General features: G+C 36.9%; 1 protein-coding gene across 1 annotated transcript in view; it reads right to left on the bottom strand.

Moving 5' to 3' along the window:
* Positions 1 to 13,399, bottom strand: part of LOC126334683 (ATP-dependent zinc metalloprotease YME1L-like) — a 105,386-nt gene that overhangs the window by 51,848 nt on the left and 40,139 nt on the right. Inside the window, exon 5 of the mRNA XM_049997159.1 lies at positions 1,882 to 2,061. Coding sequence (XP_049853116.1) covers positions 1,882 to 2,061 — 180 coding nt within the window. The remainder of the gene's footprint in view (positions 1 to 1,881; positions 2,062 to 13,399) is intronic.

The following is a 13,399-nucleotide window of genomic DNA, read 5'->3' as shown; positions in this document are numbered from 1 at the left end:
TAGAGTCTGGGTCCGGCACACAGTTTTAATCTGCCAGGAAAGTTCGTATCAGCGCACACTCCACTGCTGAGTGAGTCTCATTCTGGAAGACATAATATTGTATACAAATAATGCGACTCTGCATGCAAAGCACAGAAGAACAATGTATATAATTTTTGTGAATATGTTTTCTACAAGACTTAATGCAATAGGATTTTGACCAAGTCTAATATAAACCATGAAATTTTTTGACTTTGTAGCAGTTTATAACTTTATCTGCTTTGTGTGCTTTCAATAAAAAAGGTACTGGAAATCCATAACTTGGGACAAAATATAATTTTGTAGAATCGAAAGCCTTAGCCATCTCGCCAGTTACTTTACAGCCTCATTATAAGAACAACAAACTCGCAACCTGAACACTACAACAGCACTGGGACAATGACATCAATACCAGGTCTCAGATTAGTGAAGTGTGACAGAATCTATGTGTTCTAGATTAATGCACCAGAGCTCGACTAGGCCCCTGAATTTCCAGTACAAATCGAGACATTTATATGTTATTTGAGGAATGTGAAAGGAACGTAGATTTGGAAACAGACTACAATTGTTATACTCAAAATTTAGTTCAGGTAACATTTTGCTTGATGGGAACTCCATAAAACATCTGATCTATTCATTTCGCACCACTATTGCCTGCCTTTCCTTTTGTTTCACCATAAAGATTACAAATCTTTTGGTAGTTTCAGTAGGTATTTATTTCATACCAAAAAATGGATCGGAGAATGTGTGTGAAATTTTACTATTAGAAAAGGATTAAGTCTAGTTTCAGTAACATTAAGTATTCATTTTGATGCGTTTTGCCACAAGTGGTATAAGCATTTTGATGAAGGCCGTGATGATGATGATGATGATGATGATGATAAGTGCCAGGGCCTTCCCAGCATATCATCAACTGATGAAATTATGGAGAAAGTGAATGATCACTGATTCGCAAGGAGTTGCCGATTATAATGCCATATCAAATGGCTTGTACCATAACATGATGTTTTGGGTATGAAACAATATGTTTTCCAAAATTGTTGAATTTCAAACAAAAATAGTGGTGAAAGCAAGTAGTTCCAGAATCACTAGATGCAGTCAACAATTATTGAAACATGTTTCAAGAGGAGGTGAAACAAACACGATGTTGGAAATAAAACTCTATCATCTTAATGGATACATTCCGAAAACCTGGGCAAGTGCAGTCAAATGTGTTCTTTAACGGCATACTACATCATCAGTTCTTACCAAATGGTCAAATGATCAATACAGAGTATAGCTTACAAGTTCAATGCCTCTAATATCGAGCAATCAAGGGGTTGAGGAGCCAAGGGAGGGAGGATTTGAAGCACACTGGGATTTGTAGCAAAATTACTGCACCATGATTCAATAAAGTTCCAGTCTCTACACTAATATGACATGACCATATACGACTATTTTGTGTTAGCAAAAGTAAACAAAAGCTTACAGAGTTGTCATTTTAGAAGCAGAGATGATACTAAAAAACATTGCTTACATACCTTAAAGTTATTCCAGAGATCCGAGTATCAGAAATGTTTCGAGGACTGGAAAAAACACTGGTATAGGTTCATAATATCAAATTGGAGGGGGGGGGGGGGGGGACAACAACTATTTTGAACAGGATAACATTTATGTAGACAAATAAAATTCTTTCCAAAAATCTCTCTTTTTTTCTGAACATATGTCATATACCAACATCTACAATCTGCAAACTACTACCAACTGCATAGCAGAGAGTACTTCTCATTATTGCCACATGTCGGAATTAATTCTTGGCTATTGAAAGTAAGAATTGATTAAAATTAAGTTTCAAAATGAACATATTACTTCAATACAACTTACCCATCAAAGAAATAAATATTGCAAGAAAAATGGTGATCATTAGCAGCTGCTGAATCACCTTCAGCCATTTCATGGTTCGGCCTGGGGAACGCACTCCATTTCCAGCAAGGTAACCCTCTGCAAATGCCACTTTCATTCTTTGTTGTTCTTCTGGTGATAATGAGTCAGATGATATCAGACCTACACAAACACAGGACATCCAGTGAAAACACCGAGTTCATTTATGTTAGAAAATGGCAGATAACTTATATATACAGCAAATTTGTTTTACACATGTAAAGGACAAGTACTTGTAATATGTTACCAAACTTCAACAGAATCTCATGTAGGTAGCACATCACCTTCTTATTTACATCAGATCAATGGTCATTAACACATTTTATATGCTAGAGAAATATACACACAACAAGAAAGTAATCCATTGATTTTTTTCCTCCTGATTTACGTAAGTTTTACCACTCTACACTACAGAGCAGCAAAACAGGTAGCTGGAGTGACAAAAGTTTTGTATGTACCCCTCCACCTACTCTGCAAACTTCCCCCGCCACATTTTTGCTGTGGATTTCAGTTGTCATAAATCTGCAGCCATCAGGCCTGTGACCACACATGGCTAGCAGAACCCAGCAAACTTTGCCATTAAGCAAAACCATCAACAATGCTGTCCAATGCATGTACGAGGTGGCCACGTACAAGGCGTAACAAGGCACCTGGATACAATTGAGACGTTTACTGAAATCAGTAGACACCAGTTGGCGATAAAAGTTTTAAAGACAATAGAGGATAATGCATTCTTTTGAACAATTGATTCTGGTTGTGCAATCAAATGTTAAGAAAATGTCTGAAAATCATGCTGAAACAGCATTCATAGCTCCACTCATGAATCTTTTCATATTTAATTTATTTTCCATGAGAACTGTAAAGCATATGTTGCAAATCACACTACTTTTGGCCACCTGTTAAATTATAAACCTGTTTCAATTTTGATTACATGAACATTTAAGTGCTCATTAGTTTTAACCTGATCCCCACAGTTAAAACTGAGAAGTATGGCAGCATAGGCAGTGTACACCTGGATGCTGTACTGTCACATATTGATAAATTGTACAGTGGGGAGAGGGCAGGAAAAGAAAACAGGAAATAAGAGTGCAAAGAGTGTGCAGAATCCACAAGCATGGGGAAGAGAGAGAATAAGACACACAATCGTTCACATGATTTATTGTTTCATTTTCCTATTTTGAAGAATTAAATGCGTCTGAAAATTCAGGAGACACTGAAGCAATGAAGATGAGTTACACAAAATTTTCTTTGCTGCATTTCTTCAAATTTTCACTTTCTTGTTAATTTTCAGGGTAGGATACACACTGAAGTGTTTTACTATAACATAATCAAAGGCTTCCTCAGGTAAACCTGCACAACTTTAATTCTGAACATCAAATTTATGGAGATGATTTTTTCTTTTATTTGTGCCCATAATACTCTCACGTGGATTTGTTCTGACAGTGGTAAGGAAGAAACCACACATTTTCAAGGTCAATTTTTGTCACTAAGTGCAGACAAGTTCAAACTAGTTTTAATCCTTTCTGAGCCAATTTTTTTTCTGGAGTATTTAAAATCTTTCTGTAGGTGAAAAAACAAATTATTCTATATTTTAACAAATAATAAAATGATCATTCAATAATTACCATGGAAAAAACAAAAACAATACTCCATTATAAAGTGGAATATAGTGTATTCTAGTAGTCACAAGCTGCTGCACACTGCTTCATTGACATGCTATTTCCACAGTGATGTCCACTTCATTGACATGCTGATATTTTCACAGTGATGCTCAACAGTTGGCAGCATTTGTGCATGATGAAAAGGTTGAATACTCCTCAAATGTGTACCTCAAATCAATCATAAGCAGTAAGCCATTTTTGTTAAGTGATCCATACAATGTACAAGAAACATTGCTGGACACACAGGCAACTGCAATGCAAAGGCAGTGATGTTACACAGTTCAGTTTTCTTCAACTTCTCCTTCCTGTTGTTCATCAAATTCGGGCACCCACATCAGCTGTCACCTCCTGGTACTTTAGTATTCGGAGATAAGTTCATTCCTGTTAGATTCTGCCTCAGTGAACTCCATTCCATCCATGCCCTCACCTGTGTACAAGTGGAGGAAAGCCTTTCAGCAGAACATGGCAGTGAACTGCTCCGATATACACTTGAACAGTTCCTGAATTGCTGTAGAATTACCAACAAATGTAGCAGCCATTTTGAGTCCTCTAGGTGGAATGTCACAGACTGCTGTATTCACATTGTTGGGGATCCATTCTACAAAGTAACTGCTATTCTTGTTCTGAAAGTTCAGCATCTGCTCATCTACTTCATCATGGACATTTGGTCATGGAACATTGCAGCCACAGTGAGGTAATGACTGTGACCGAGGATCACACATGGCCATCATGTTTTTAGCATCAAACATTTGCGGCGTTAAGCTCAGGTACAGTAAGGAAACAGTATTGTTGAGATCCTCGTGAAGTGAGAGGAGCAAAGCCTGGCATAAAGAAGTGGAGGCGAGGGAAATGTACCAAGTTAACAGCTAGTTTACGAAGGTCATAATTCAGCTGACCGCAGAAACTCAGGCGAGTTGTTACACCAAACATTGTGAGAAATACAAGGTGCTTCAAGTCGCCATATGTTGGTATTGCAAGTTTCAGGGTGTGAAAGCAGTGTCGTACAGTGCCTCATTGTCCAGGACATAGGTTTCATCTGTGTTTTCTACAAGCTGGTGAACTGACAGTGTTGCATTATATGGTTCAAGAACTGTGTCTGAAACCTTAAGTGAAGGGATGACTGAGTATGTGTTCATTATCCTGTCAGGTTATTCTCCACAGATTTTTGAAATAAGCAGAGTTCCCATTCCAGATCCTGTGCTACCACCTAATGAATGGGTCAGCTGGAAGCCCTGTAGGCAATCACACCTCTCTGCTTCCCTTCACCAGCCAGACGAAGACAATTTGTAATTTGTGTAAGAAACATTGTCAGATATACCATGCTCAAAACTGCAAAATTAGGAAAACCTTGAATATAAAACTGACTCTAGAATAACTAGTCATTTGTAATTTCTCTTTGCACATTGTGTGCTTTTCAGTGACTAAATAAAATGTGTACTTCAGGTCTCCATTGTGGAAAATTACTTCTGCCACAGCTAAGGAACAGTAAAAGTTAATGTACACAATTATTGCAAGAGGATCTAAAAGGGCTAAAGATGCTTTATGCTCACTCCATATCTTTCAAACTCCTGGCACTTCCTTTCCATGCCAAAGTCATTCAATCCATCATGTCTTTTTCGCCTCTTGATTCATTCTACGATACGCTTCCCTATCCTTAGCATCTTTTCCCAACATCATGTACATGACACAATCTCTTATTTACTTTCACCATGCATTACATTCTATAACTTCTTTTTCTTTTTCTGAGATGTCTGGAAGCAACAGCAGAAGTTCTAGGCAAAACCACATTTCTTGTCATCTTTGTACAGTTTGTGGAGCTACATTTGTTGCTATATCTATTTAATTTAAAGTTTAACACCAAATGATAAAGGAATTTTGTAGAGACATTTTTCTTCTTGTTAACATTAATTCTCTTTGTGGGAGAATCACCATTACGTTTTTGAAAAGTATGTGTGTCAATATTCTGTTGCCTTCTTTGAAGTGGTAGAGATATTTCATGAAGTAGCACTCACTTCTAATTGCATTGAAAACAATGAAAGAGCTTTTTATCACAGTACAGACAAATTTCCATCAGCAAGCCAGATTATACAGGTAAGACAAAGGAGGGCCTAGGAGACAAGTACAAGATACCCCAAATATATAAAATCACATATAACCGTGCAGTTATTTACGAGGGCATTTCGAAAAGTAAAGATACAATGGCTCGCAGTCCTTAAATAGAACATTTATTTAGAAAACGTCAGTTACATCTGTTAAGTCGGTGCACAAGCTTTTGTATCCCACAGTCATAGAAGGTTGCCGCCTGTTGTCCGAACCACATTTCAACTTCATCTTTGTTCTCTTCATCGTTGTGGAATGATTTTTCCACCAAGACATAACTTCAGGTAACGGAAGACATGAAAGTCGGTGGGCGCAAGGTTCGGGCTGTATGGCGGATGGCCCAACACATCCCATTTGAATTGTTTGAGTAGTGCTTTGGTTACGAGCGCTGTGTGAGGCCGAGCGTTGTCATGAAGCAAGCGGACTCCACTTGTCAGCATTCCCCTGAATTTGTTTTGAATTGCCCTTCGAAGACGTTTCAAAGTCTGGAAATATGCAGCAGCATTAACTGCTGTTCCAGGAGGCATAAATTCCAACACAAAAAAGCCTTGTCTGTCCCAAAAAAAAGAAGCCATGATTTTCTTCGCTGAAATTGACATTTTGCATTTCTTGGCTTTTGGTGAATTCGAATAGCGCCAATACATTGATTGTTGCTTGGATTCAGGTGTATGGTGATAAACCCACGTCTCATCACCTGTCACAATGTGAGCAAGGAACTCATCACCTGCTTCAGTGTAGCGTGTGAGGAAGTTGAGTGCAAAGCCCATCACTTTCATTTTGTGTTCTTCCATTAACAGTTTTGGAACTTGACAGTCTCAACGTCATAAAGAGTTGTCATTGACACGTCCGGTATGATCTGATGCAATTCTTCGAATGTGAGATGTCTATTTGCATGAATTGCTTCCTCCGTTCTCCGAAGAAGGGCATCAGAGATCACAGATGGCCGACCTGTTCGTTGTTCATCATGAACATCGGTCTGACCTTCAGAGAAATGACGACATCATTTTGTTACATTTTGTCGATTCATATTGTTCCCATAAACAGAAACAATTTCTTTGTGAATATCTGCTAGTCGCTGACCTTTTGCATGAAGAAAACATATGACAGAGTGCACTTCGCATTTGGCGGGATTCTGAATCGGCTCAGCCATTTTAAACACAACCTATTCCAACCAGAAGCAACGTTCAACAGCCGAACGACCGCGAGGAGAAAGCTAATGGTTCAAGGTTAACACCAGTGTTGCCAACTTGCTCACCAAAACTCTTCTGTTCCTCTGGCGGACGGTGTATCTTTACTTTCCGAAATACCCTCGTACAATAACACAAATAATAGTATGACTATGGGCGATGACTGTGCTTGTTGCCTTATGTTTTGCTCCAAGCTTGAAGATTGTGGTTGTAACGAGACAGAGGAAAGAATTCAATATGATCATCATTAATATGTATGATACATGTATGCAAGAGGAAGGGTGGAGAACAAGAGGTAAACATTTATGCCCTTAAGATGGAAATGAGGCCATGAAAAGAGATACAGTAGTTGATAAACAGGAAGAAGCAAGTGTGGTGTGCTGAAAGGTTATCAAAAAAAGTCAAAACTGAAAGATATAGCCTGTTGCCTGCAGAACAGGAGCAGTCTCATTCAACTGTAGAAAAAAGTAGGTCTTAGTAAACTGTTAGCAATATCTGAACACGTACAAAACTGGGGGATACAAAAGACATGACCTGTACCTTTATAGAAAAGGAAAGATTACTTTAACTGAAAGCTGAAAATATGACAGGAAAGGAGAAAGAAAGGTTAGGCATTGTCACCATGGTATTTATTTATTTTTGTTTTTTGGGCTAAATATCTCATTTAGACGTATATTTTAAAGAGAAATCGCTTTTTAAAAGGTAAATGAATTATCACACAAAATAATAAACTTTGTACTTTGTCTGAGCATCATGCTTGCTAGCAGGGAACTAATTCAGAATTCCCAGTGGGAATATTTTAGCATTAATTTTAGGAAAGATTCATGAAAAGAAACAATCTTGAAACATCACTTAATATTTATGGCCCGAGTTTCGTTGCCGAATTTCTCACTAGAACTGCACTAAACAGCTGAACACCAGTATGCAATATATTTGGACATGAACACTTGCATCATGAATGGTCTCTCTGACTATGAGGCAAACTAGCCAATCAGTGAAATGGTATCAGGGAAAACACAGAGTAATGAAAAGGAAACAAAGTTTAATATCAGCTTTATGAGAAGTTGACTGGAGCAATGCGTGCAGTATGGCATGTTACATCTAAATTATACAGACACACACTTGTTTGATTGTAGGTTGTTTTAAAACTGCCTTTGGTGTCAATTCATATTCGGTTTCATCCAGAATCCATTTCTCTCTCATATGCACTTTAAATGGTTTATTTATTGAGACAGCAAGAGGCTGCAATTGTGAACAAGTTCTCCAGAAACTTCACCAATCTCTGTATTTCCCGGTCTCAATTTCTCTTTCACAGAATTTTTCCAACTGACTGCTACACTGATCTGCACAAGAAGAGAATTCTTCTTCAATAAAGCACCTTTCCTTCTCTCGCACACTCTGTTAATCCACAATTTCGTACCAGCCACATCCATCCAGCCCTTGTCATGTACGTGGACAACACTTGGCAGTACTAAAGAAGATTTTGGCATTGTTTTGTGCTTGAAAATGATCACTGGATTACAATTAGTACCATCAGCCCACTTTTTTTTTTTTAATTGTTATAGTTTTAGCGCCTATCGTGGCAACAGTTTTGTTACTTGGCACATCGAATGTCTGAGGAGTTTCATTAATATTCCCTATTTGGCTTTGTTCCACACTGGCATTCTTTCAAAGTTGAATAATAAAGTGATGGAAAAATAATATTTTCCTCTTATGGCATTTTATGAGATATTTTGCTTTTGGTTTGCATGCTAAGTCCATGATGCTTCATAAACTTGTAGCACTAACCAACTGCGCCCTTAAAATCTGTAAAGTTCCACTGCAGCACTAGGTTATGAGCATGTAATTGAATCATTTTTGTTTTCCCGCGTCTGGGTTCGTTTCCCGGCGGGGTGAGGGATTCTCTCTGCCTCGTGATGACTGGGTTTTGTGTGATGTCCTTAGGTTAGTTAGGTTTAAGTAGTTCTAAGTTCTAGGGGATCGATGACCATAGATGTTAAGTCCCATAGTTCTCAGAGCCATTTGATTTTTTTTTAATCATTTTTGTTAATTCCAGTGCAATTTTGAGGGTGTTTTTGAATCAATTTCAATATGTTATCACATATTTTTGACCATTTTGCATTCAATCTTCTATGTCCATGTTTAATCTTTCTCATTTTCTTTCAGTTCTTCTTTACTAGCCAACCAATCAAGATTTTTTTTTCTGTTATGGTTTTCTTCCCTGTTGATTGAGGGTTGAAATGCTGTTTACCTGATCTGTTTCCATGTTCTTCTGCATATGCTATTACTTTCAATTTACAGTCCGCATCATATGAATATCTTATTTTTTTCTGTTATGAAACTAGCTACTAACAAAAATATTGTTACTGTTATTCAGATTTCCTTTATTGGTGTTTGCTTCATTTCTTATTATAGGCATAAGTAGACATCTTTTACTGGCATTTGCTTTATTTCTTGCCAGCAGATACAGGCATCAGTAATGGCGCAGTGCTGTTTACTTGCTGCCTAGCGCCAGCTGAGGAGTGCCAGTACTCTGTACCTATGATTGCTGTGATTTCCCGCATGCCTGTGCAAGCTGTTTTGTGAGAACTGTCCTGCCATGGCACTGTTACTGCTGGCAGCCAAGCTGCTGGAAGACTGTGCCCATCTCCTCTATTGATGTTTGTAGGTCGCTTTGCTATTTTGATTGCCTTTCTAATCTTCCTCCTCAGGGTAAGTGCGGTTTTGCCAGTAAGCGGGCTTCTTGAAATATTACCCATTTGCCACACTCATCCTGATGTTCCGCCACCACTGACCTGGAATGTTGTTTTACACGAACGTATCTTTCATATCAAAATACCATGTGCTAATCAGCTGCCCTGCCTCACCTACGTACATTAGACCACACTCGCAACCAATTTTGTAGACTACAATAGTTTATAGCTTCGCAACTGCATCTTCCATTGGGCCAAGAACATATTTTACTTCGTTGCTGCTTCAGAAAATTGGGTTGACATCTGCTTGGCAGAGAATTTTGTACACTTGTTCAGTGAACCCTTGTATGATGATAAGGCAGCTTTTGTCCTTCCTTCTGCTCTTCCCTATGACTTCATCCTTTGTTGCCATAGTTTTGTCTATCATCTACTTCCAATAATCATTGGCTCCAAATATGGACCTGAAGTTTTTTAGTTTTGCCTTCAGATGTTCTTCATTGCTGATCTTGTGGGTTCTCTTGGCAAAGCAACTTGCAAAGGAGCACACCGTGGCCTTAAGTACGTAGAGTACTGGCACACCATGGCCTTAAATACGTAGAGTACTGCCACACCTCAGCTGACACTAGGTAGCAAGTGAATAGTGCCATCCCATTACTGCTGCCCATTTCTCATTCATCTATTTTCACTAATGACAAGAAAGAAAACAAAAACCAATCCAGAATGCTTTATTTCTTGTTATTTGTGGAAATGGACAAACACCAATAAATGACATCGATCATAGATTTTCTTCATCCTCAGTACCCAATCAGATTATGAAAACAGCGTCTTAGACTAGTACATAAGAACTTTTATCGTGCAACAGTAAAATAAACACTCTGAAGATGGCCATTTGCAACAGTGATTGAAACGTTGCAAAATTTTATGTACTGACAATGTGGTCACATGCCCTGAAGAATTTTATCATGAATCACATTGAATGTCCATCCATTTTGTGTTTACATTAATTTTTGAACAAATTAAGTATACTGAACACCTGTTAGTAGATCTGTAGGGAAGTTTCTCGTTATGAATTCTATAGAATTAAGTAAGTTATTTGTGAGTATTCTAGAAGTTATTAATACATAAACATGCCAGCAGAAACATTTGCACCAAATTTGTGCATACTCTGATGTTGCATTGCTAAATATTATCACATTCCCTTTTCTTTAGTTTTGTTTTATTAGAAAGAGTAAGAAAAAGTTTTGTTTATTTTGGAGATGCTCTGCAGAAGGTTTAAGAAAGTGCTTGAAAATACCACTGGCACAGATTCAGATTATTATCTTTAATAGATTTTTTTTTTTTTTTTTTTTTTTTTTTACATACTGTAGTTTTGTGTGCTTGCCACTATTTCTATTTTTTGTCTGTATCCAATACTAACCCAGAAATTATTATGATAATGGGAATCCAGGGTGAAAGAAATTCAAGAAAAACAGGCTTGTTGGTGGCTGGCATCAACTATTAAAATGCAGCATGCATTAGGCACTAATTGGTACCAATCCACCCATTCAATTATTACACATATCCACCAAATAATATATGAATTAGTGGTATATTGTTCTGATTTCTTATTGATAAGCGAGAAATTTGTCACTTTTTTACACTAAGTAATTTGTTTTGTTTACTAGGAAACTTGAAGATCATGTAGGACAAGGGTGGCTCACTACAATAATTCTGAGCAGGGCATATGGATTCAGATGTTGATCCTGAGTTATTACCTTGTACAATTTCTTGTTTGGACAATTCAGAGTGCAGTCATGCTTCATTTAGTCTTTATATATAAAAAATAAAAAAATAAAAAAAAAACACTAGTAACTGAACACACGCCAACATGATTAACAAAGACTACTGAGACTATATCTACCTAAGAAACGTTTCTTTTCATTCAGTTTGAATACTTGCAAAAGCACTGTTACAATTGTTTTGCAAAAGGAAACCACGCTATTAAAAACAGCTTATATGGTCTTAACAAAACCAGAGCAACTGAATTAAGAAGGCTCATTTTACGCCAGAATGATGTTCACAACAAACATGTTACTCCATATCTTCCTTTAAGGCTTCAGAGGCTGGTGATGAAACAAATGGAACCTCCAGAAAATGTTAATTCAAATTTGTGAAGTCTTGGACATTGTTCTCTAAAAAGTTAGAACACCTCTAAATAAATTCACAAGGCCAAGAACAGTGCAAGATTTGCTAAATACAAAGTAAAATTAGCAGGCAGACTGTAACTACTGATGGGTTTAAGTTGGGTATATCGGTACAAGATTCTAATGATACAATGTTGACTACGATCACCTAGTATTTCTTCAAACATTAAACTTGTTCCAGATTTAGCAATACCTGGTAAGAAGAAAGGAAAAGACCTTTCTCACACCATAAGCAGTGGAGTTTTAGATTTCAAACAGGATGATAAATTCAGCCAAAATGAAAATATATTAGCAGACTTATTAGCTTTCTTTTTTATTTTATTTATTTATTTTTGCAAATAGTTGTATTTTATCAGATTAAAGAATATAACTACTGCACATATTTTTGTAGGCATCTTGCACAAAATGCAGATGTTAAAGACGATGAGTTATGTACATTTAGCTGTAGTTCTTTCAAACTCGTGTTTTAAAATTTTATACAGAGAACCCTTTGAACAAACTAAACTGTTCCTAGTTCAAAAATATTTGCTTTTTCTAAAAGGAGAACACGAATAAAGAAAATGTGGCCTGATGATATTTAGCAATAAATAAGTGTGCAAACTTCAATGTTGATGTAAAAATTACTGACATATTCACATATCAATAACTTCTAGAATACTCAGAAGTAGCTACTGTAGTATGGTAGAATTGATGACAATGATACTCTGTGGAACTAATAAAAGGCATTCAATACATTTAGTTTGTTCATAAATAGTTGAAAATTTGTCACAACTCAACTTTGAAACTTTAACTTTACCAGGAGAACCTTTAATCCTAATATCTTGCTTATATTACCAGCAGTTTCAGTTTTAAACTGCCTTAAATTTGGTGGAAACTGTTGACTCCCATGGCTCTTTACTGTTACCCACTGAAAGCTTTATAAAATCATGAATCTTTTGTACCTGGTGTTCACTTTTATACCGTTCAGTTTTACTCTATAAGGAACATCGGTGCAACATTTCATTCAGATTGGAGGTGGTCAGATGGAGACTATTGGCCCATTCAGCTGTGTTTCACAGAAAACAAGAAAATGTAGCACTAGTAAGACATAAAAAAGATAATCGATTCTGAACCAACTAGCCTGAATCAGAAAATGGTCTGTTTCACAAGCTCCTCTTACAGCATGAAATTTTAATAAAAAATTCAGTTTTATAAGGTAAGCAATCATGGATTTGGAATTTACTGCATTTTGATGCAACTGACACTTGTGTTTTTCCTTGTTGTTTTAATACTTTTTGTATGTTTTGTTCAAGCAAGCCAATTAATCTCTCACCAATGCTGGTTACCAAGACTTTTCTGTGTGAATCTGCTATCTTGCTATTAAATATTCTTCCCATTGGGGAATTTATTCTTTAGCTGTAGCTCAATTACTTTATGAAACACCTCTTTCATATGATCATTCTCAGCTTCACATAGTGAATGTGATCCAATGACAGCAAATTTCCATTCCTGAGTCTCCACACCTGCACAGAAGAATTGTTTATCAATTTGTTTGAATTTTTCCACTGACTGTTTTAAAAGAGTTGTTACTGACAACTGAAATGTTAGCCTTGCCCTTTCTTCCTATTTTACTTCACTATATAGTTCAATGAAGTTTG

This window comes from Schistocerca gregaria, chromosome 2 (assembly GCF_023897955.1).
Source record: "Schistocerca gregaria isolate iqSchGreg1 chromosome 2, iqSchGreg1.2, whole genome shotgun sequence".
In the NCBI taxonomy this organism is placed as follows: Eukaryota; Metazoa; Arthropoda; class Insecta; order Orthoptera; family Acrididae; genus Schistocerca; species Schistocerca gregaria.
The sequence above is the reverse complement of the archived record's forward strand: the minus strand, read 5'-3'. Positions and strand labels throughout refer to the sequence as shown.